Source organism: Thunnus thynnus, chromosome 16 (genome assembly GCF_963924715.1).
Source record: "Thunnus thynnus chromosome 16, fThuThy2.1, whole genome shotgun sequence".
Lineage (NCBI taxonomy): Eukaryota > Metazoa > Chordata > Actinopteri > Scombriformes > Scombridae > Thunnus > Thunnus thynnus.
This window is the reverse complement of record NC_089532.1, coordinates 13,011,521-13,032,409: the sequence shown is the minus strand read 5'-3', so window position 1 is coordinate 13,032,409 and position 20,889 is coordinate 13,011,521. Positions and strand designations below refer to the sequence as shown.

The following is a 20,889-nucleotide window of genomic DNA, read 5'->3' as shown; positions in this document are numbered from 1 at the left end:
AACATGACAAAGGCAGTATACAGCTGTGATGATCAGGTAGCTGAGTCTTCCATAATTTGCAACAGAATAAAATCATTAAAATACAAGTATTTAGAGTTTCTGGGTTACACCCTTTTCTAAGATGGCCTTAAATATGCCTTTCCACTTAAAACAGTCTATAAAAACATTAAGCAGAACTTTAATTAAAAGTAAATCTGCCAAATTGCAGGCCTTCCACCCCCACAAATGTTTGTTTAGAAGGAGATCAAGGATGGGGTGAAGACGTGAAGTAATTCTGATTAATGTTGCTAAAGCTAGGCACGTACTGAACACCACCTGAATATGCAAGCTCCAAATCATAAAAATATCAGCATGCAAAACATGCCGTCATTTGCATACATTTTTGATTTTGGATTTCCTTGCTATTTAAATATGCAGTTAGAAATAGTCCAGCACTGCCTCTTGCGCTGTCACGCTGCACACTCACACTGTCATTGGTCCTGATAGAACTCTCGCGCTTCAAAGGGAGCTTTGCAATGGAGAAGAGAATGAGCAAATATTTGAATTGCAAAAACACATCATCTTCCGAGGGGAGGAAATTCAAGACAACTTTTTAGAGTTAAAGACACCCCCAACCCCCAGCAAGCTAACCCTCTGCACACAGCACAAAAAAAGTCAACATATTCATAGCGTAAGCACTCTCCTCACTAATTTACCATATCCAAATTTGCGTAATGGGATATGACACATTTTAGAGGGGATTGGGGAAAAAAACTTTAATTTGAGGAGAGAACCATAAAATGTTTAAGCTGCCCTTGTATTTAACTGAAATCCACCACATAAATCCTGGTTCTCAGACAACCTGACATGGGTTTGATTACAGAATGAAGTGTAATTAGCTACTTAAGTTATCCTTTGCAAGGCTAGAGTGAGCAGCACCGCTATACTTGCTAGGTATTTCAGCATAACTAAAGAGATCTTTAGATTCAACAAGAATACCTTTCCCCTCAGGATTCAGCACAGCCAGTTAACAACCATTTACACGCAATCACTCCAGGAGAATCTCTGACAGCTTCCAACTTTTGCAAAAGTTCGAGAAAAAAGTGCAATAAATAATTTTTATGACAAATCAATATGACTCATAGCATATTTGAAACTATGAGCTCCACAAGTTGATGCCAGGATAAATAGAACATTTAAGCCAAAAGTTACAAGTCTAGCCATGAAGGCCATGAACAACATTAACAGCAATAAATACCCATCTTCAGACATCTGAAAAAATACCCCTGCAAAGGGGAAAACATTCATCTCCTGTGTTTATGATGTGTAAATTTATTTACCACAGGCTGAGACCTACCTTGAATTTTAAATAGGGGAAAATGTGAGCATCTCAAACACATACCAAGAAAATCTCTAGGACACATGGAGAATTAAGTGGTAAAATAAACTGTGGAAAGACAGGCAAATCAGCTACTGGTAAAAAAACAAAACAAAAAAAACAGGGCAAATGGTTACAGTTTTTTCAGAAGCATGTTAAACCTTTAAATGTAAGACCAATAGTTTGTGGATTACATACAGTAATTAAAGGATTGAGAAAAGTTTACACTGTTACTTTAATTGTAAATTATACCGCAACATCGTTCAAAAATATGAGTCAACCTGTAATCAGCCTTAAAATGCTTAATTCTAGTCATCTCTTTACAAACAGTTAGTACTACCCAGAGCTCCTAATTGCACCTCCCACCACTCCAACCCCCCCCCCGTGGCCTCTACCTATGTGTAGACAACTTGGAGACAGGTCTGAGCAGAAATCAAACCTGAATGATGGATAGCTTTACTGCACAATGACCTCTGTCACTGGGTTTTTGCCCTAAATCAATGCTGGCGATAAGGGCCCTGCGCCAGCGCTCACCTTGGTATGTTCACCAACAGACCTTATCTATGGCAGGAGGAAGTATGAGTAATAACTAAAGACAAGCCACGACAAAACCACTAACCCCACCTTGTCAAACATAATTTACAATGTATATCCCTCTATCCCCCCATTGCTGCTGTTAAAATAGTAATTATGAGACCCAAAGAGATTTGGGACTGTGTGTTTGAAAGATTAACCTGTTATAGGTTGGTGGGAGATCGGTCCAAGTTGGGTTTGTATTTTAACAAGAAGACTGAAAGACGGATTGTAGACTGAACACTGACATACCTCACTCTCCACACAATGACATGCACATTCATTCACAAAATTATGAATAACCTCCTTAAATTTCACCACTGTCAGTGTCTGTGTGGAGTGGCCCAAGTTTCAGTGATGCATACAAGAAGAGGTTGGAGGTTGAAGTTGAGAGAAGGGCTGACAGGGAGTAGAAGAAAGACATTATGAAGATTACAGCATTGAGAACTCCGGGACCTTTCAGTAGTTTTTCATTTGAGTGTGTGTGATAAACTGTGTGTGTGTGACATAGACAGAGACACAGAGAGCAGAGAGAGCGAGCGCGCTTCCAGGCAGTCGTGTCAAAATGGAGAGAAAGACCAAACATGACATCAAATGTTGCAATTAGCTGACCCCTTTCTCCTAGAGTCACAGTTTGAAAAACCCTGCCTTTAAAACCCTGATTAAAATGTGTTTGCTTTCTTATTCAAAATGATATTTGACAAGGTTAGCAATATTTCAACTAACTGCAAAAACATTCTTGTGGCCATAATCCTTTTTTTCCATCACTTTGCAGGGGCGCAGGTAACCTCAGAGTGAGTTTCCCATGAACTCAGCGCTACGATTTGAAAACAAAACCGCTGGGGGAGAAAAAAAAAGAAAACGCAGTTCAAAGTTTCACTAAGCGTGTTTTGTTTCACCCGGGCAGCTGAAGCTAAATGTTTTGCGATCATTATTCAGAGAATGTATCCCCATTCTAATTCAAACCACAACGAAGAGCCAGTAGTCTTTTCTTTAACCGCGAGCGCCATCCTAAGCAGAGACTCAGGGGGGCTGAGGACTGTCAGCAGCTCCGAGGATAGAGTTCCTCAAACCATTAAACCCCCTCATCACCAAATTAAGAGAGGTGTAGTCCAAGGGCCAATCCAAGAGAAATAAGATGTGATTTAATGGTGCACAACAATATACATATGTAAATGTATATGAATGTCAAAACTCAAACAACTTGGAATTGATGTTGAGCAAACTTTTTAAAAAAGGGCTACAAAGAGTCTGAAAACTTAAACAAAATGTAAATGGTGTCTGAGATAGTCTTTGTCAGTTTGCAGTTCTGACAAAACAAGATGAAGATAAGCAATGAATAAGGGGAAGAGATCCGAAATGGTCAGGCCAAAACTCTGTCTAAAGTTAATAGTTTTCACATCCATTCCAGCCGCAAGAGAAGAGAATGTGAAGTGTCGGGCTGGACAGTGAGCCAGGCCAGGCTTAGCTGCAGCTGTGCTCAAATTGAAGTGGCACTTTCTATCAGAGGCCTTTCGCCAGACAGCTCTATTCTGCCCTTTCACTTGTAACCTCCATGACACACAGACGGCCATTACAAAAAATAAGAGTGGTCATTTAAAACACACAGCCGTCATTGAAGAGACAGATTTCGGGTTTAACATGGGGGAAGATTCATGGTGTGAACGTGCCAGCTGATGGAGATATCACTCAAAATGAGAAATAGATTTCTCCGACATCTCTGTGGCGGCCATTCAAAGGGGCTGGCTCAAAGCCCCCTAACTCTGCGCAGAGTTTATATTTCACTTGTTCTGAAATGTATGCCTCTGTTATCTTGCATCAGTCCAAAAGGAAAGGATTGGGTATCGCCTGTTTCAACTTCCCGCGTATGATGAAACGTTACATCGACAGCGGACAGAGTTGGAATTTGGATATCATTACCCTGTGAACTCCTTAAGCCTAAATCACTACGGGTTTTGTTATGATGCACATTTAAAAGACATAACAGAGACAAAACATGTTAGCATATTTTACACAAGAGAGGAGAAAGAACTAATACGTTTTATTGGGTTCAGTGGCCAAGTGCATTTTTTAATCATTTATAGGCCTGACAGAGCTTGTGGAGACAAATCTGTTGACCTAATAGATCTTGTACATTAACCTCCAGAATTGATGAGCAAAATCAGAAGGTCAGCACTTGGACACAGGCTCCTCATGTGTCTTTGATTACACACTCCCACTAAGGGATAGGCAGGCAGAGATGTTTAAGCTATCAGGCAATCAGACCGCCGAGAGACGTGAAACTCAAACCAGAGATGGGAGAGGGAGAGGGCTGCCTGGGAACAATGATGGGGGAAGAGGGTCCTGACGAAGCTCTTTAACAAATGCCAGGCCAGTGAGGAAAGACTCAGATGTGCTTGTATCTCTTTCAGCGTTTCTGGCAACAACGCCCTGAAGTGAATTAATACTGAAATATCAAGCAAAGTTCACAAAAACAAATACCTCTTCATCTGGTATTTAAATTCAGTCACTTATGGTACATCAATCAAAATGACTGCCATGAGGTACAATCAGATATAGGTCTTACATACTGAAACAAACAATTCAAACCATATATCAACATTATTTTTCTTGAGTGATGAGGTCATATGATGAATGAAAAAAGTAAAAATCTTTTCTTAACTATAAATTAAGAATGATGGGTGCAAATTCAAAACAGCATCCCTGACGTCATTTATTGTTTTTTGACGTCATTTATTGTGGAGACGACGCTGATTGGTGTTTTGGTGATGCAGGTTTCTACAGCTTTGTTTCAAATTATTTTGTTATTTTTCTTATTGACTGCATTGTCTGAGAACCGTGCCAATAAAAAGGGGGGCAAAAGGAAAAAAGGGGGAGAACCTTGTCTTCTTGGTTCAGCTTTGTTCTAGGTATAAATCATCAAAAGCCGTTTATCAGGATCCTTCTGCAGTCAATACTCACAGGAGCTAACACTGAGCCAGGATTCCACTAAATAACAAAAACTAAAATACTACAAATTCAAGTGTATGCACAGTCACCGTATGTACGTGTCCATCTTTTGTATGAGATTCAATTTCTGCAAGTAAAACATATTTACTGTTTACATGGAAATTAATTCAGTAACTGCTTGGAAATTGAATGGAAAAAGTTGTGAACACAGTAAGAAGCCTTAACAAGAAGGTGAAATCACTGTAAAAGAAAGAAAATAAGCATGGGTGGGAAAAAAACAAGGTTATGTGAGGGACAGCGGGCCTATAAAAAGAAGCCTACTGTCTAGGTTATCTATAAGGAACCACTTATCACAAGCGGCCAGCTCCACACAGTGACTGATGGGCCTCCACAGACCATGAGTACCAGCACATTATCTGGTACACACAGAGCTGCTCTTTAAACACAAAGGCAGAAATATGAAGCATTGTTTCCTTGGCTGTCAGTTGGTAAAAATATTCTATTTGCTGTATGGTCTGAAATAGAAAGAGTGTTGGTTGTTTTTGTACCCAGGCATTGCTAAATAACATATAAATTAAAGCTAAGATAAATTGGCAACCCTAACTATTCATTTGTAGCATGTAAAACATCACTGATTAAATCCAAGTAGCTCTTAAAAGGTTCAATTAAATCTTGACATATACCATTAAAAATAAGAATAAGTAACCTACACCATACATAAAGCAAGGCTACTCCTCATAGTGAGAGTCAACCAAACAAAATCAATGAATAAAAAATCATGGCAATCACAATCATCCACAAAAAGCTGTTAAACACTTGCCATGTCATGAAGTCGCGCATTCAGAACTAAAATATGCATTCCTTGTCTATCCATCTGAATCATGGAAAAATAAAAGCCCTCTTTCTCTATACCTAATGCCATTCCTTGAAACAAAACGTCAGGACCATATTGGCTAACAGAGAAACAAAAGACATAATGGTTTCCATTGAAGTGGGAATTGTTTTGCAGTAAATCCATGCCATGGCAAAGAATATGTTTTGTTTTGTTTTTGTTTTTTTACACACTTTTCTTGGTCTCATTCTTTTCCTGTGACAGGCCAAAGAACTCATGGTCCAGCACTCTCCTTAAACCTTGGGAAGACACAGAGAATCATCTGATGACTCCCGGTCTCCTCCATCCCCTCTACAGAGAGGTTAGGATGCAGTTAAGCCCTTAACTTGGGCAGCATTAAGATTCTTTTGAAGCAGCTGTGGAAGTGCATGAAAAGAAATACATAAAAGGCCTCATGAACCAAAGGTCCTCTAAAGCATAAATATTTCTGTTATAGCTTTAAGCCGTTTGAGCTTAAATGTGTATATACATGAAGATAATGTCGTCTTAAATTTCCTTTAGCCTTTATGATAGATTCAGCAAAATATCCAGCAAGATACAAAAGCTCACCCATTGCATGATAACAAACGTCCCTATAATTATCTTCCTTTTTTCAGTTATCTCTTTTAAACTTTGTAGCAGTAGCAGTAATAACTGTGTGTACACACGGGCTTTTATGTGATGTGCAGCAAACATCTAGCACGGTTTATAAAATCTATTTGTCTCGGCTATCTTTGTGTCAGGAAAATATCACTACAAGTTTCACATCACATTGAGTATAATGTAGGCCTGAATGTCTTTTGGGGGTCAGGCAACCATCGAGATCCTCCTGTTAGAGTGAGTTTTACAAAAAGCCATTCTAATCCTTGCCCACTACTTGCTGTGCTTTTGACAAATGTTGCTGACTTCTTCTGGGAATGAAACCCAGAAGGTCACTGTAGAGGAAAAAAGAAGGGGGAAAAGGCAGGGAGACTGAGAAAATAGGGGGAAAAAAAAGTGTCTCTGTAGGTCTGATGACATACATCGTGAAAGCTGACAAAAACATGTACGTTCATCTTTTAAAAAGTTCCATAGCAAAACAGGAATTCATGGAGCTGACATGCTTGCACCTCATTTTACTTGAGGCTTTCTTCTCCATCTCACAGTGTCGCAGGCAAGCAGAAAGACAGGAGGAGGGATATATATCGCTGGGGTGCCGCTTTCTGTCCCGCTCCTCGTTTATACACACAGCGGCCGTGTCAAAGCTGCTCTCAGACTCAATGGTAAATGACAAATTTGGATAATGCACACATACAACCCTACTCAAATAAATAGGAGACATGGAGGCTTAACCAAAGCTAAATCCTGAGGCTGCTGGAGACCTGAGAGTGCGGATTACACCCCAGACGCCTTAAACAATGCACCCAAATGTGCATCCTTAAAAGCATGAAATCCTTGAAGCATCAGAGCTGACTTGTCATTTGCCATTAATATTCCAAGTTACTTGTGCTTTGGGGGCCAGCATTGCACTTCTGTGTACTGAGGTGCCCTAAAACAAACACTTGCATGGCCCTAAAGGAACCACCATTGTGGGTAGCTATTTTTCTAGCTGTGGAATATTCTACAAGAGGATGTCATAACAAAGGAAACAATAAAAGAGGCCACGTTCCTGCACTACATGGGGTATCCATAACTATAAATAGGGGGAAGGCAATGTTCTAGGCACTACTGCACAAGCTTTACCAGGAAAACTCATATTTGAGCTTTCAAAAAACAGAGGAAATCAAGCTCTAACTCGATTTGTTTTTCTCGCATATATCAAATAAATAAAAACGTCAAGACATTAAAACCCATTAGAACCACTTGGAATGTGCAGTAATGCAGCTATTAATATACTAAACATTGCATCACTATGATTACAGTGAATATCAGTTATTTTTTAAAAAGGCCACAATCAAGATGGAGAATTGTTTTTGTTTTTTTTTGTTGTGCACACCTATGACAGGAAGGTGAGGTAAGGTATGGCAGGGCACAGGTCTTGGAGGTGTCACATTGTCACCCTACAAGCGCCAGTACCTGTCCTCGGGGACACCCTGTTATGTCCAGCCTCATTGGATTAGCAGCAGCCATGGCCTGTGGGCGCCCTCTCTCAGGTGACATCCCCTATCTGCTCTGGCTCTATGATGGCCCCGCTGCTGCTGAGGCTTGTATGCTACAATAGTATTAAATGGGAACACATAACCTGGCTATTTGCAACACAAAGACATTCATTCCAATGTAACAAGTCATACACATGGAAGCAAAAACATAAGGATCTAGGAATAAAAGCTTTTTCAGACATAAAGGCCTAATCAGCTGAATAGTAAGTCAGTAAGGATTGTCTACAATATACTACGTCATTACACTCCATTAATTAAGCTTTCATATCACTGCTTTGGAAAAGTTCAACAAAAAATGATGGACATGTCCATTAAAAAAAAGGACCGCAGTATACAATATCTTGAATCAAAAAATTAATTTGATGTCGCAAACGGATTGACGGTTCTCAGACTTTAACAGAATTATCAAGCAATTTCAGCTGTAAAATCTACAGCATACAGTTCCAAGATATAATTGGAAAAAGTTCACAAAGAACTCAAGATGTCTAATTGCAGCTGTGTCAACTAATATAAAACATCACATAAATCAGATTTCTGTCTAGTCATTAGCCAATGTGTCAGCGAGCAGATTAGTAATGTTGTAGAAACAGTCTGGTGAGAGTCTTCAGAATTATGACTTCCTCATTAATTGTAGTTTTGCTTTCATTATGTACATCAAAAAAGCGTTACAACAAAGGACACGCACTAATCTCATTTGCACAAAACAGATTTGAATGGAGATCGATATGCACTTTTGGAGCATGAGAATCTTCTGCTGGTAATTATGGGAGGACATAAATTATCCACATTACAAGAGCGCATGACTTTCAAAATTGCTAAAACAAAAGAGCCTGATGAAACATAATGCATGTGCGTGCATTCAAGTTTCAACAAATTTCCAAGTGGTCAAGACAGATGATGTATAATGGCAAACCCAAAAGTCTTAACCCCCGTTTCATATGAGGGAGAAATGAGGCATACTGTCCCATTATATTGCTATAAATCATTTTTTGTGGACGGCTGACAGCTTTTTATCAGATCTAACCTTTTCAAGCCTCCATTAAGAGAGCTAACATTTTCAACTCTGACACATTTGCAGTTTACGAATCTCACAGCTGATTTACTTTGGGAGGGGGGAAGCTGGCGTCCGTGCTCATTTCCACACAGACTGTCCATTGTGCTGGGTTGGGTGGACTGGGGGAGGGAAAATGGGGAACAGCAAAGAGAAGAACAGGCTCAGAATATATTTATCTAACTCTTTAATCTGCTATACTACAGTGCAAAGTAGCTCTGTTGCCGAAAAGCTATTTTGTGGTAAATGGTACAGTATATTCTGATTTACTCTATTGATTCTTTCATGGTACACAACTGCTGCATGCAGGACAATTAAGTGGCACAAAGATCTCTTATAATCTGACAAATTCATAATGAGAAAAGAGAAAAGATGTCAGACTTTATAACAAGCAAAGCTAGTAAAACAGGATACAAAAGACAAGCATTATATCAATTTAAGAGGAGCCCTTTTAACCATTTTTGTCTCATTTTTTGCTTTATGAATGTACTTTGATATGATGGACTGTAGTGTTTTGACTGAATTCTTTTTTTTTGTGCAAGCCATGATACGCTCTCTCCTAACAATGAGGACTTATCATTGATCTGTATACCCATCTATTTATCCATCCATCATGTACCGACACTTCATTTCTGTATTTTGTCCTCTGTTGCGGATACACAGCTTTTAAGAGACTCCACACACATATTCAGTAACTAAATCTCACAGTGACCACTGGCATGGATAACATTTGCCATGAACAATAGCAACAACCAAAATCACTACAACTCACTACATAATTTTGGCAAATGCATTACAATAATTCAAGTGCAAAAATAATAACGAAGTCAGCAAATAACAGTCATTATCTAAATAGATTCTGAATAAAGTAATTGGTAAGCTAAACTAATCAGACAAATACAAGGCCAGAACTTTAGCTGATGCTAGCAGAGTAATGGGGGAACTTTGCCAACCATAATTGATTTAAGTACACCATAATCAAGGAGGGGCAGTTAAGGTGGTACCACACCAGAGTCCATATTTCATTACATGCTGTGTTTAACCTTACCCACTTCTCCTAAAACACACAAGAGGCTCATTATGTGTTTAATATTCACCAGCAGGTGAATAATTTTTATGCAACTCTGATAGTTGGGCGAGATGGATAACTCAATTATCTGAACATCCGTCAGAGCAGAGGGCTCGCTGGCTCTGGAACGCCACCAGCTAAGATTGATGGCTGGAAGACACCAATAGCTGCTGCTTCGCCATCTCATCCAGGCACTGGCCCTGAACACGCCGTTTGATTCTGCAGAAGACCGTTTTTCTCTCCATTTTTTTCCTCTTTTCTCTTTTTTCTTAGGAGCATTGTAGGTGAAGCGCCATTACCCCTCACTCCACTGAAGAGGGGTTCATTATGGGGTTAGTGTTTTGGCAAGACTATTGTTTGGATGATAAATGCAGTTGGTGAGGGCTTTGGAGGGAAAATTAGTTATGTTTTTTCTTTCTGTCTGCAAAAACATGTCCCCATAGCTCACTCTGCAATGCTTGAGGGCAAACCAAGAACAATTAACACAAGCAATGGTTGAAGCAGCTCAGTTAAAGCAAAGAGGGAATTCATGAAAAATAAGCAAATCACTGGAAATGTCAATCAGGGGCAATGAAGTAATTACAAACACTGCTGTGTGATTCCAAGGGCAGTCTAAAAGAAACCCATAAGGTTCAGAGTCAAGCATTGAAATCTGAGTTTGAAGAATGAAGGAATGGACAAACACCCTAAACATCGGCCCTTCAGGGCTCGTCTCATAAACTAAAACCAACTAATGAGAAGTGACAGAAAGATGATGTCACCCCATCACTCTCTTGTCCCCTTGTTTTCTATTGGTTTATGCTTTTGTGACTACAAAGCACTGACCCTAAATTCACTGCTTTTACTTTACACACACACACACAAACATGCACGAACGCACACACACTTGTACCTCAGACAATGATGTATAAGGTCTAACAATAAGAGAAAGATGAGGCACATTTTCAAATGTCAACAGTAAATGTCAATTAAAAATTACAAGGGTGCTGGAAAAGGTAGGGTCTGAAGGGACTGACATTTTTTCATTTTTGACACGACAATGTTTATCTGACCGGGCTGCTGGCTGACATGATGGGATCTACTTTGTCAGTTCCTTAATACACTCGGACAAGGCCGCCCCAGTGAATATCAATGAAAGCCACCCCTGGGCAAATATGTAAGGCTCAGACTAACCCTAACCATCCGATCAGCCTATTAGTATTATGATATTTTGACTTACTGTAAACTAATGCCACTAGTACCAAAGAGGCAGACCAAAGACAGATTCATTCCATTTTCTTCAATCCAAACCAAGAAAGCACATTGACAATGAGATATTTATGTAGACATCTGATCTCCCTGTCATGCTGCCTGTAATGGTAATCATATGAGCTCTCTTCACTGTTACGTTATTTTAGATTTGACCGACTGAGACAGCAATCATTTAAGTAAATTCTCATTAAAAATGTTAAAAGAATGTTCTGGAGATTAAACAAAGCCTTTTTCAGTCTCCAACTTTCTTAGAGGCATTTAATGAGGCCCAACAAAGATGGTAACCATGAGAAATGGGGCTTTTTAAATTCACACCTCAGTGACTTTTAGTTCCTGACGTCAACAATAGTTAAAAAAAAAAAAAAAAAAAGAAGCAGGAAGCAGGCCATTTCCAAATAAAACTGAGAAAATTAAACACACCATTGATTATGACCTTGACATCATCTCCCACACTTCAATTGCTCAATGATATTGAATGAGTCATCTTCCCTGAAAATCAAATGACTGTTCTGCTGGCAGCTTCTGAGTGAAATCAGCAGGTCAGTCGTCCATAGACAGGGTAAGATTCGCTAAATGTGGTGCCTCTATTTATTTTTTTCAAATCAACTATAAATCTATTAATTACAACATATTTTGAAAATGCCTTGGAAGTTATTGCTACTTAAAATATTGATCTGTTTTACATTGTTTGTGGGATATACAGGAGTGTCTTCAGAACTCAGGAGTTTGATGGGATTATCAATTTCAAAAGTGTGTGCTCCCACTTAGTTTTCATTGTATGCCAAAGTTGCAAGAGCACAAACATAACAAGCTATTTTGAATGGAAATGTTATCTACAGTATATAACAAAAACCCTGATATAAATATAGTTTGCTATCTAATCTCTAATAGTCAGATAACGGTAGGATTGTTTCAGGTTTGGGAACTACACATAATAAACTACACATAAATTTTAATTGATGGTAAACAGCTCCTCTCTATGCTTGGGTCTTGATAGATCACAACACTGGTACTATACATGAACAAAGAACCCAAAAACAAAGAGACAAAGAAAGAGAGAGCTGGCTGTGCCTAGTTTCTGGACACAGCATCGGGGGTTTGGAACCTCCTGGCGCTCCAGCACCATGTCACAACATGTCAGCTGGCCGTCACGGCTAAGGGGGGCCGAGGCCGTAACGAGGCCGATGGAGGCAGTGGGGGTGGCTTTTCAACTTGGTGACTGGAACCCGTGCAAAAAGAAGCAGGGATGTGAAGACCATGTGTGAGTAACCGTGACTTTTCTCTGTATTTGCCCCAACGCGAAAAAAACTCTACCTGATTACTTAAGATTAAAGTTGGCTGAATTTTTGGATAATGGTGAATGTCAGATGCTCACTTTTTTTTGCTGGTATGTAATAGGTAAGGATTGACCTATCCAACTTATTCAATGGCAGGGACACTGTAAAATATATGCAGCTTTTAAAGTAAGAATTAATGCTTCAATAGCTAAAAAAGGGACACAGAAGCATTCTACATACAACTATAAACCATATTTTCAATGCTGAATGATTAAAAAAACAAAACAAAAACTTTGTGTTCTCCATGGGAAGACTTTGTAAATATCTAAAGATGCAGGAAAATTATGTTTTCTCAATAGACAATGAAGGTCTGTATGTTTTGCATCTTTTTCAATTCTACCATTGAGACACAAACCCCTAAGCATACACACACACACAAACCTCTGTTCCCCAGGGTCCCAATGAAAACAGAATACAAACAATGCAATACAAAGATGTGAGATTATGAATGAAATAGAATACAAGAAGAGAATACGAAGAGCAAAGAATATGAAGAGAAGATTAACCTGTTCCAGTAGCTCCAGAACTGTTCGTTGAGATAGGTGCGGTGGCTGTGGTCGTCTCCAAACGAGGCTTTGCTCTCAATCCAGTGTACAATGTGTCCCTCCACAGCTTTTCATAAACAGAAACACACAGCAACACTCAGACAACTGTTGACAAGAAAGCCACACAAACAAGATCCAGAGGGGACAAGTAACATTTTCTTTGTTTTTTACTCCTGTCATTCAAAAAATGAAAGATACTGCATTAACATGACAACATTTTGACAACTACATAATCCTCTTTGAGAAATGGTACCAGGCAGTCATTTTAGATAAAATATTGACATTTGTAATGGGATTACTAACCAATTGGAACCTCCAGGATGATATCGGGTGTTTTGTCATAGCCCATAGCTCTCAGTTGGTTTTCATCTACAGGAGATAAAAGTGCAGAATTGTATAAGTTTTATTCTTAACTGAACAAGCTCTGTTAGTAATAAGCCTACTGTATGTAGGCTACATACTGTACAGCAATCACAGGCTTCTAACCTAACAGCATTCACCAAGGTGCTCGTAACAAAACTCCAAGCAGAGCAAAGCAGAAGAAATAATAATAGAGGACAGCAAGCACAGTAAAACCATTAACTACATCTGACACGTATTCGCTGTCTTTGCACAAAAGCCTGTAAAGCCGAGTTACAGAGCTGCTCTCCAGTTTGCAGTTTGGCAGAGCTTTATAAAATATACAGCAAGGGGACAAGGTTGGCATTATAGCCTCTGTAAGCCTGACCCCTGCCTGCACAGGCTGCAGCCATTGTCCTTGACTTCTGGCGCGCTTCGGCTATTATCCCTACAACACCTGATTTCTCCATTAAATCTCAGGCTGACCAGGTCATTCAGTTCCAAGGGCCTGCCTCTTTGTCTCCAGCCAAGCTCAACTAATGGGGCATGGAAGAGAATTGAGGAGAGATGGAGGGTGGCGGTGTCAGTGCTGGTGAGGAGGCAGCATCAGCCAAGGATGGAGAAAGAGAGCCGAGTGAGGTCAGAGAGGCTGCCAGAAGCCTCTGGTGCAGAGGGGCATCCTGGGTGTGGTAATGTGTGTGGGGTAGGATGGGGACCTCTATTCACACCTAGTGGGCTGTTGACATTGTCATGTGGCTCTGATCGCCTTTTTACATCACCTTTGATTAAAATTAATGGGCCATCCCTGCTGTTGGGTAGCTTATTTCCAATCCATTTATCAGATGGGGTGAGGCTGCCTCAGTGGCCCTTGTGCCCCCCGAACTCTGACAGTTTTAGGACAGTCCTCTGTACAGCCCTGAAGAAAGGTCAGCACTCCAGGTCCAAATAAATGATATGGTCTTAATGACAGAGGGAATGACTTTTATCCTTCATCACTCATCTGACCTAGGGGATGGTGATGAGATGGGGGTGGAAGAGGGAAAGGGGTTCAAAATTCAGTTTCGCAATTTCACACGTGGACACTCTACTTTGATTTACAAGAAATGGTGTTATAAAGGCATTATTATAACAAAAACATAATTGGTTGAAATTATTACCAAAGTGAAGTGTTTTTCCCTGAACATTAAATGATTAAAAAACTATTGCAGGCAAAATGGACATGTTCATGTGAATAGAAATGGGCCTATTTCATCAATTTTGAAGTAAAAAAAAAAGAAAAGAAAAGAAAAAACATTGAAAGGCAACTTGAGAGAGCCAAACCTTCAAGCCAATGACACATTAAGAGCTACCCTTCAAGCTTTCATTCTTTAAATATTCATTGTAGGCTGGTGCATAAACAGGATATTTGATAACAGCTCCTGGTTGTTAGCAAATCAATAAGAGATAGCATCCACTGCATCAGTCATGTCCAGGCCTTTGTGACTTTAGAGATCGTGATGAGAAGGTCAAGAGATGACTTACCTAGAAAGGAAAGGTTTCTCTCCTTCAGTTTGTCACGGAGCAGTACCTCATGTTCTTGGCCAATAGCACTGAGAATAGAGAGTCAAGGATTCCAACATACAGCAACAGCAGCATGTCTCTTTTAAATGTGAACTCATCATCAAATTGGCTCAAAAATTCCTGATCAATATTTATGTAAAAAACAAAAAACCCACTAAAATCCTGCAAGAAAATCTGACATTTTACCTGTAAAATTGGTTACTATGGAAACCACAAAAACATCTGCTTTTGTAGTTTTCTGTGGTAAGACAGATGAGAGGTGATGTAAGCTTAACGGTGCATTTGTATGTTTGACATCAAGTAAAGAATCTGCTTTTGGTATAGACCTTTTTCACAGCAGACATTTTGACTTGTCATAGTAGGAAAAGAACAAGTGGAGCAAATAACGTTAAAGATGGCTCAGTTCCATTCAAGAGTCTAACGAAGCTATACTGGTGAACCATCATGAACTATACCAGGGTCAAGAATATGGAAAAACTAAATGGAATTCAGCCATTATTAATGTTATTAATCACCCCTCTGCTTTTCCTGCATCGACATTTCGAAATGTCTGTTGTGAAAAAGGTCTATTGGCTTACTATGCAAAGTGAAAGCCACTTCCCTTCATACCGATGTATAGCGAGAGCACAATCAGAGTTTTCAGGTCAAACTTAATCTGCTTTCACAACAAATCTCCAAAGTGCATTATCTAAATTAGGAAGACAGAACAAATGCCAATCTGGTAAAATGCGCCTGGCCTAGCTGCTCCACTCATGCTTCTAAAATCTTTAAAGAAAATGCTTTTAGAATAAATGCCATTTTGCATCAGGGTGCATGCTGCTTGATGTCTCAGAAGGCATCCTGCACTTATGAACTTCTTACAGCATAATACTACTCTCAACACACACTGATTACTCACTAACTGGATTCTAATTAATAGATGCATTGTATTAATTCTCTAGCTCCTAATGCACACATGAACTAAGAGCTATTCCGCTCATGCGGTGATGGAGCTCTTCCAAAGCACATAGTAGTGAGGCGGCTATCATGGACTCTCTGTGGTGGAGTAACTGACTCTAAGTTGACACTTCAGAGAGGACTGCCAAAGAAAGGTAAAAAGTGGGGATGTGGAACGAGGGCAGGATGGGACGGGGTTGACTGGCTATGAACAGATCGATCCAGCCCGACCACACAAGTGAAAGCTTGGACAGAAACAATAACATGCAGACGTACACGTATACACTCATTTAAATAAGTCCCCTCCCCCTGGAAATAGTTGCCCCCAAATAGCCTATAGTCTGTCCCTATAGTCAAGGCCAAGGAGGGGGAAGGAAAACACAAGGAGTCAAACTTAATAAGGATTACAAAAAATGTGCAATAAAATAATTAAATAAAACAGTTCAAGTTGCCCAGAACTCTCCATGGTGCTGAACTACATCAGATTTATCAGAGCTAAATGCAATCAAATTAAAATCATTTTTAAAATGATACTTGACAGTTTTTTTTTTCTCAAATCACATAATTTACATAAATACCAAACAAGCTGGGTTGAATAAAATACCAAACAAAAGAACACATTAAACACCAGGCTTATGAATGCCATTTTCCCCCCCTTTGTAGCATAGAACATTGGGTCCGATCCACAGCGTGCACATGGAGATGCATTTAGATCAGCCTATCCTCTCCTCCTCCTCTCCCCTCCATCGCCTTCCAGACCCTGTATCGGTGATAGTGGGATGGCAGGCAGGATGAAACACTTCCTCTGTGAAGCAGAACTTTTATGTCAGGTGAAGCCAGACACATCTCATCCCCTTCAATAGCTTCTCGTCAATTTCAGGCTTAAAATTTTATGGGATAGGATACTGTTTGATGCAGTCTACCAGCGGTCCATAACAGCAGTCATTTATTGTGCACTGAAAAGAGGGGGAAGAAATATTATGGCGTGCAAAAAGGGTGGGTGGGAGGAGGTGAGGGAAGGAAGCCCATACAGTGCTGGGAAAGGAGAAAACACTGGAGATGCTGGCAGATTGGCAGGCATGACCGCCGGCTCTCACGTGACTTCATCAGCAAACATGAGCGGCTGATGCTGTCTGTCAGACAGGTGAATAAAGTAACATTTAAAAGCTCCCTACATGAGCAGTAGATTTGTTACATGGAAACAGGTAGCACAAAAAACTTTATATATAATAGAAAATTCAATAGAAGTAAACTTAGAAACCATTCCATGACACTAAATGATTTATATAATCTCCTAAAATATATAAATTGTAAAAGTTAAAGCTGGAGTGCAGGATTTTTTCATATAAATGAACGTCTGTTACATTTAAACTCTTGCCTAACGAGTTCACACAATGCTGATAAAGCCTATCACCATCAGATAAATCTCTGTATTTCACAATATACAGAGTCTTTAAATCTGATGTCTATGGTGAGCTTCCCGTGCTGTTACACTGGTAGTGATGTGTTTTATGTCAACCAGCAATGATTGGTGTGCCAAAGCTGAAGGGCGGCCATAGAGGATGCGCACCGGAGACTTCCGCTGACCGAGCCGGCTAACTTCCGATTTAGCTCTCCGCTAACTTGACTATTTAACTATTTACTCTCACTGCCAGAAGGGACTGCACTGCAGTTTAAAACACTTACTTGGTAGACGTTACTGGCCAAAGTCTGGTCTGGAATTAACGATGGCTCCTTAAGCATGCTGTTGAGGACTGTTTTAGAGGCTGAGAACAAGAGAGAAAAGCAAGACACAAACACAGAAATCACATAAACATTCATATGCAAATGGAAACAAACATTGTAGTGTGTGTGTAACATACATATGCTAAAAAAAATTTAATTGCTGAATTGAATGGGAAGCGAACAGTGGAAAAAAATAGACAAGGCAAGCTTGACATACTGTAATTCACTATGCCACTGTTAGTGCAGTATTTCCACACTAGTCCATTAGATGGCTGCTTGGTGTCTATACAGATTTTCTATAGATAAATGTTTCAGTCCAGAGCACAGGAGCCCCATGTAGTTTATCTATGTTATGAACGCTGACTATTCTGCATCTCTCATCCCCATTCTTGCTCTACTAACATTATAAATCAGAAAGGAAAGCCTGCTGGATTGATTCCCTGGCACTGCAACAGCAAAAAATTCCTTAAATCATTTCTTAAAAAGATTTGGATTAAATGGATTGTATCATTGTGTGACGAAATGGTTGAGGCGCGCCATTTTAGTGATATATATACACATGGTCCTGACAGACTTGTAGCATTACAGACAATACAAGGAATGTTTCTATTCACATTTCAGGCATGAATGGTGCCTGTACCAACGCTGCACAGAGATTCCTTAGCTCATCTAAAAAACTGTGCGGTGTAAAACTGTTTAAAGACAAGACAGCTTATTTAGATTTAAGATTTATAAAAATATATTTATAAAAAAAAATCCACCAAAGAAAAAGATTAATTGAAAAAGATCTGGGTCTAGATTTACAAACGCTGACTGGATCATTAAGCGTGTGGTAAATGAATTTCATTAATAGAAAAATACATTTAGAAGAACATTTAAAACCCTTAAAATGCCAGTTTTCTGTCCTTTCATCCCGTCATTGTCGCTATTTCATAGGCATTACTCCTTGAGAAAACAATTACAGGAAGGACAAACAGTGCTGTGATCCCTCATCTTCTCTACCCTATGATGAAATAAAGAGGGAGGAGGGTGGAAGAAGAACAAAGCCCATTCAGTACTCCCTCTTCTCCTTCAGTTTCTTCTTCTTTGTCTCCATCTTTCCTTTCTCTGCCACCTCTTTTTTTTTTTTTGCTACCTCTTCTCTGTTTCAGTCTCTCCTAGCCACAGTACTCCCCCAGCCCACCCCATAACCCCACACTCCCTCTTAGAGCTGCGAGGCACAGGGCTGTGCTTTATTTCTTTGCTCATTTTTCTCAGAGATTGGTACCTTCACACGCAGATCCATACCATGCTCTTGTGCAGTGCAGACGGCGGTGAAGAAAGAGTGTTATATTTTCCCCTTGAGTTAGGACACCTCATGACAAATGATAATGGATAATCAATAAAGCGGGAAATATGAGGCAGCAAACTTTATGAAGCCAGGAGACATATTACTCCCCAACAACACTGGTTTCCCTTAACAAAGTCACTACTCGACTGTGCCTAATAATCTGAAGGAAAATCAAAGGACCCGCAACCACATCAGCAATATTGGCAACTTATTCCACTTTAATGGCATTTTGATTGATTTTTTCCCTCTTCCTAATGGTCGTTTTATAGATTTGATGCTGCTTCTGCAAAACAGTAGTGTGTAATAAACCTCCCCGAAGGCAAACGGTAGCCATTAAAGCTCTTGTCTTACTAGCGCTCATAATTGGAGGTTGACCACCACCACATTTTGGTCTCTCACATAACACACAAACACACACTTCTAAGACTACATTTCTCCCCCTCTCCTTGCCTCTCAAGTCCTTGGATATTTTTGGTAAATGGTTATAATAAGTGATAGGATCCCTTTCTCCTGCTCTTTTGAGCGATGGGGTTAAAAATAGCCATAAAGACGTGACCTTGGCGCTGACATTGTGGAATTTCAGCCAAGCATTGACCTGATGAAAATGGAAGGCCAGTACGCTAATAAATCAGGATGCTTTTAAAATGAGTTTACCCTAATGCTCATTCATCATGGGCTGTAATGCCATTTGCAGGCCCAGGATTCGCTGCTGTGCACAAACACAGCAGTAAATAACAACAGGGCCCTTGCATCCCTCGCATCGTTGCAGCCTCCAACATCAGCATACATTTATTAAAGACGCCCCCGCCTTGCACGGCAGCACTCCTCTATGACACCCTGAGCTCCTCTCTGCCACACACACACACACGCACACACACAATGCTCTTTAAATACACACACTAAAGGCACACAGAAACGCACACATAAAAACACGTGCAGGAAATAAAAAGCATAATCTGAAGAACACCAGACACAGAGAACAAAGCCCTGCAGCACGACTTTGCACCTTGTAAACATTCACCAAATTTACTGTAATTGTCCCATGTTGGTATAAATTCTGACTAAGGCACCGTATCACACCGTCAACATCTGAACAGAAAGAACAGAGAAGAAGAGAATAATAGATGTGAAACGCTACGCCTCCATTGGGATTTGCTAAAGAAAACAGCCAGTGTAAACAAATCACAAGCCTGTTTTCATATGAAACTCCAAAACAAGATACACTACGTAAAGAACAGCATTACCTTGGCTTGATTTCTCATTGCTTACTCATGTCATTTGTAACTACTCTTCCTTTCTCCACCAGGGTGAAAAAGTCATTATCTCAAACACAAAAAAATGTTGAGAAACCTCATTAGATAGCAACATTTGTTGAGGGAGGACCGTAATAAACAATAACGGATGACGATTGTTATTGCCCCTGACACTGATGAGCTCCTCTGCAAGTTTGTTTATTAATTAAAAAACCCACTTTTTTCCACGGGTGGGGGGGCACTTACCCATTTCCTCTATATGCCCACCCCCTACCCACACTCCCCATGCACAAGCCATTGAGCTGTGGAGGGGCACTCGTTCATCAAACTTCATGGAGCAAAGGAGAGACAGGTCCTGATAATGTGCGCCGCTAAAGCTGATTTTCCATGATGAATCTCGGAGCATATAAATTGGCTAATATCTGAAAACATTTACAGATACTAGAGGAATTGACTACTTGTGGGACATGATGGATGAGCCTCTCCGACGCTGGCCGACAGCTCTGCAAATCTCTGCGGCTGCCTAAAGCCCTCATTTGATTTTCCAATTTACTCCTTTTAAATTTATCCTCCCGTATTGAAAAAAAACAGAAGACGGGAAAGAG

At 40.0% G+C, this 20,889-nt stretch overlaps 1 protein-coding gene across 2 annotated transcripts in view; it reads right to left on the bottom strand.

Moving 5' to 3' along the window:
• The window catches only part of cdin1 (CDAN1 interacting nuclease 1), a 57,108-nt gene that overhangs the window by 14,636 nt on the left and 21,583 nt on the right, over positions 1-20,889 (bottom strand). For both annotated transcript variants that reach the window (XM_067614452.1, XM_067614453.1), the window contains exons 7-11: positions 17,663-17,742; positions 16,883-16,932; positions 15,002-15,069; positions 13,445-13,510; positions 13,103-13,208 (exon numbers count right to left, since the gene is read on the bottom strand). In XM_067614452.1, the coding sequence (XP_067470553.1) occupies positions 13,103-13,208; positions 13,445-13,510; positions 15,002-15,069; positions 16,883-16,932; positions 17,663-17,742 (370 nt within the window). The remainder of the gene's footprint in view (positions 1-13,102; positions 13,209-13,444; positions 13,511-15,001; positions 15,070-16,882; positions 16,933-17,662; positions 17,743-20,889) is intronic.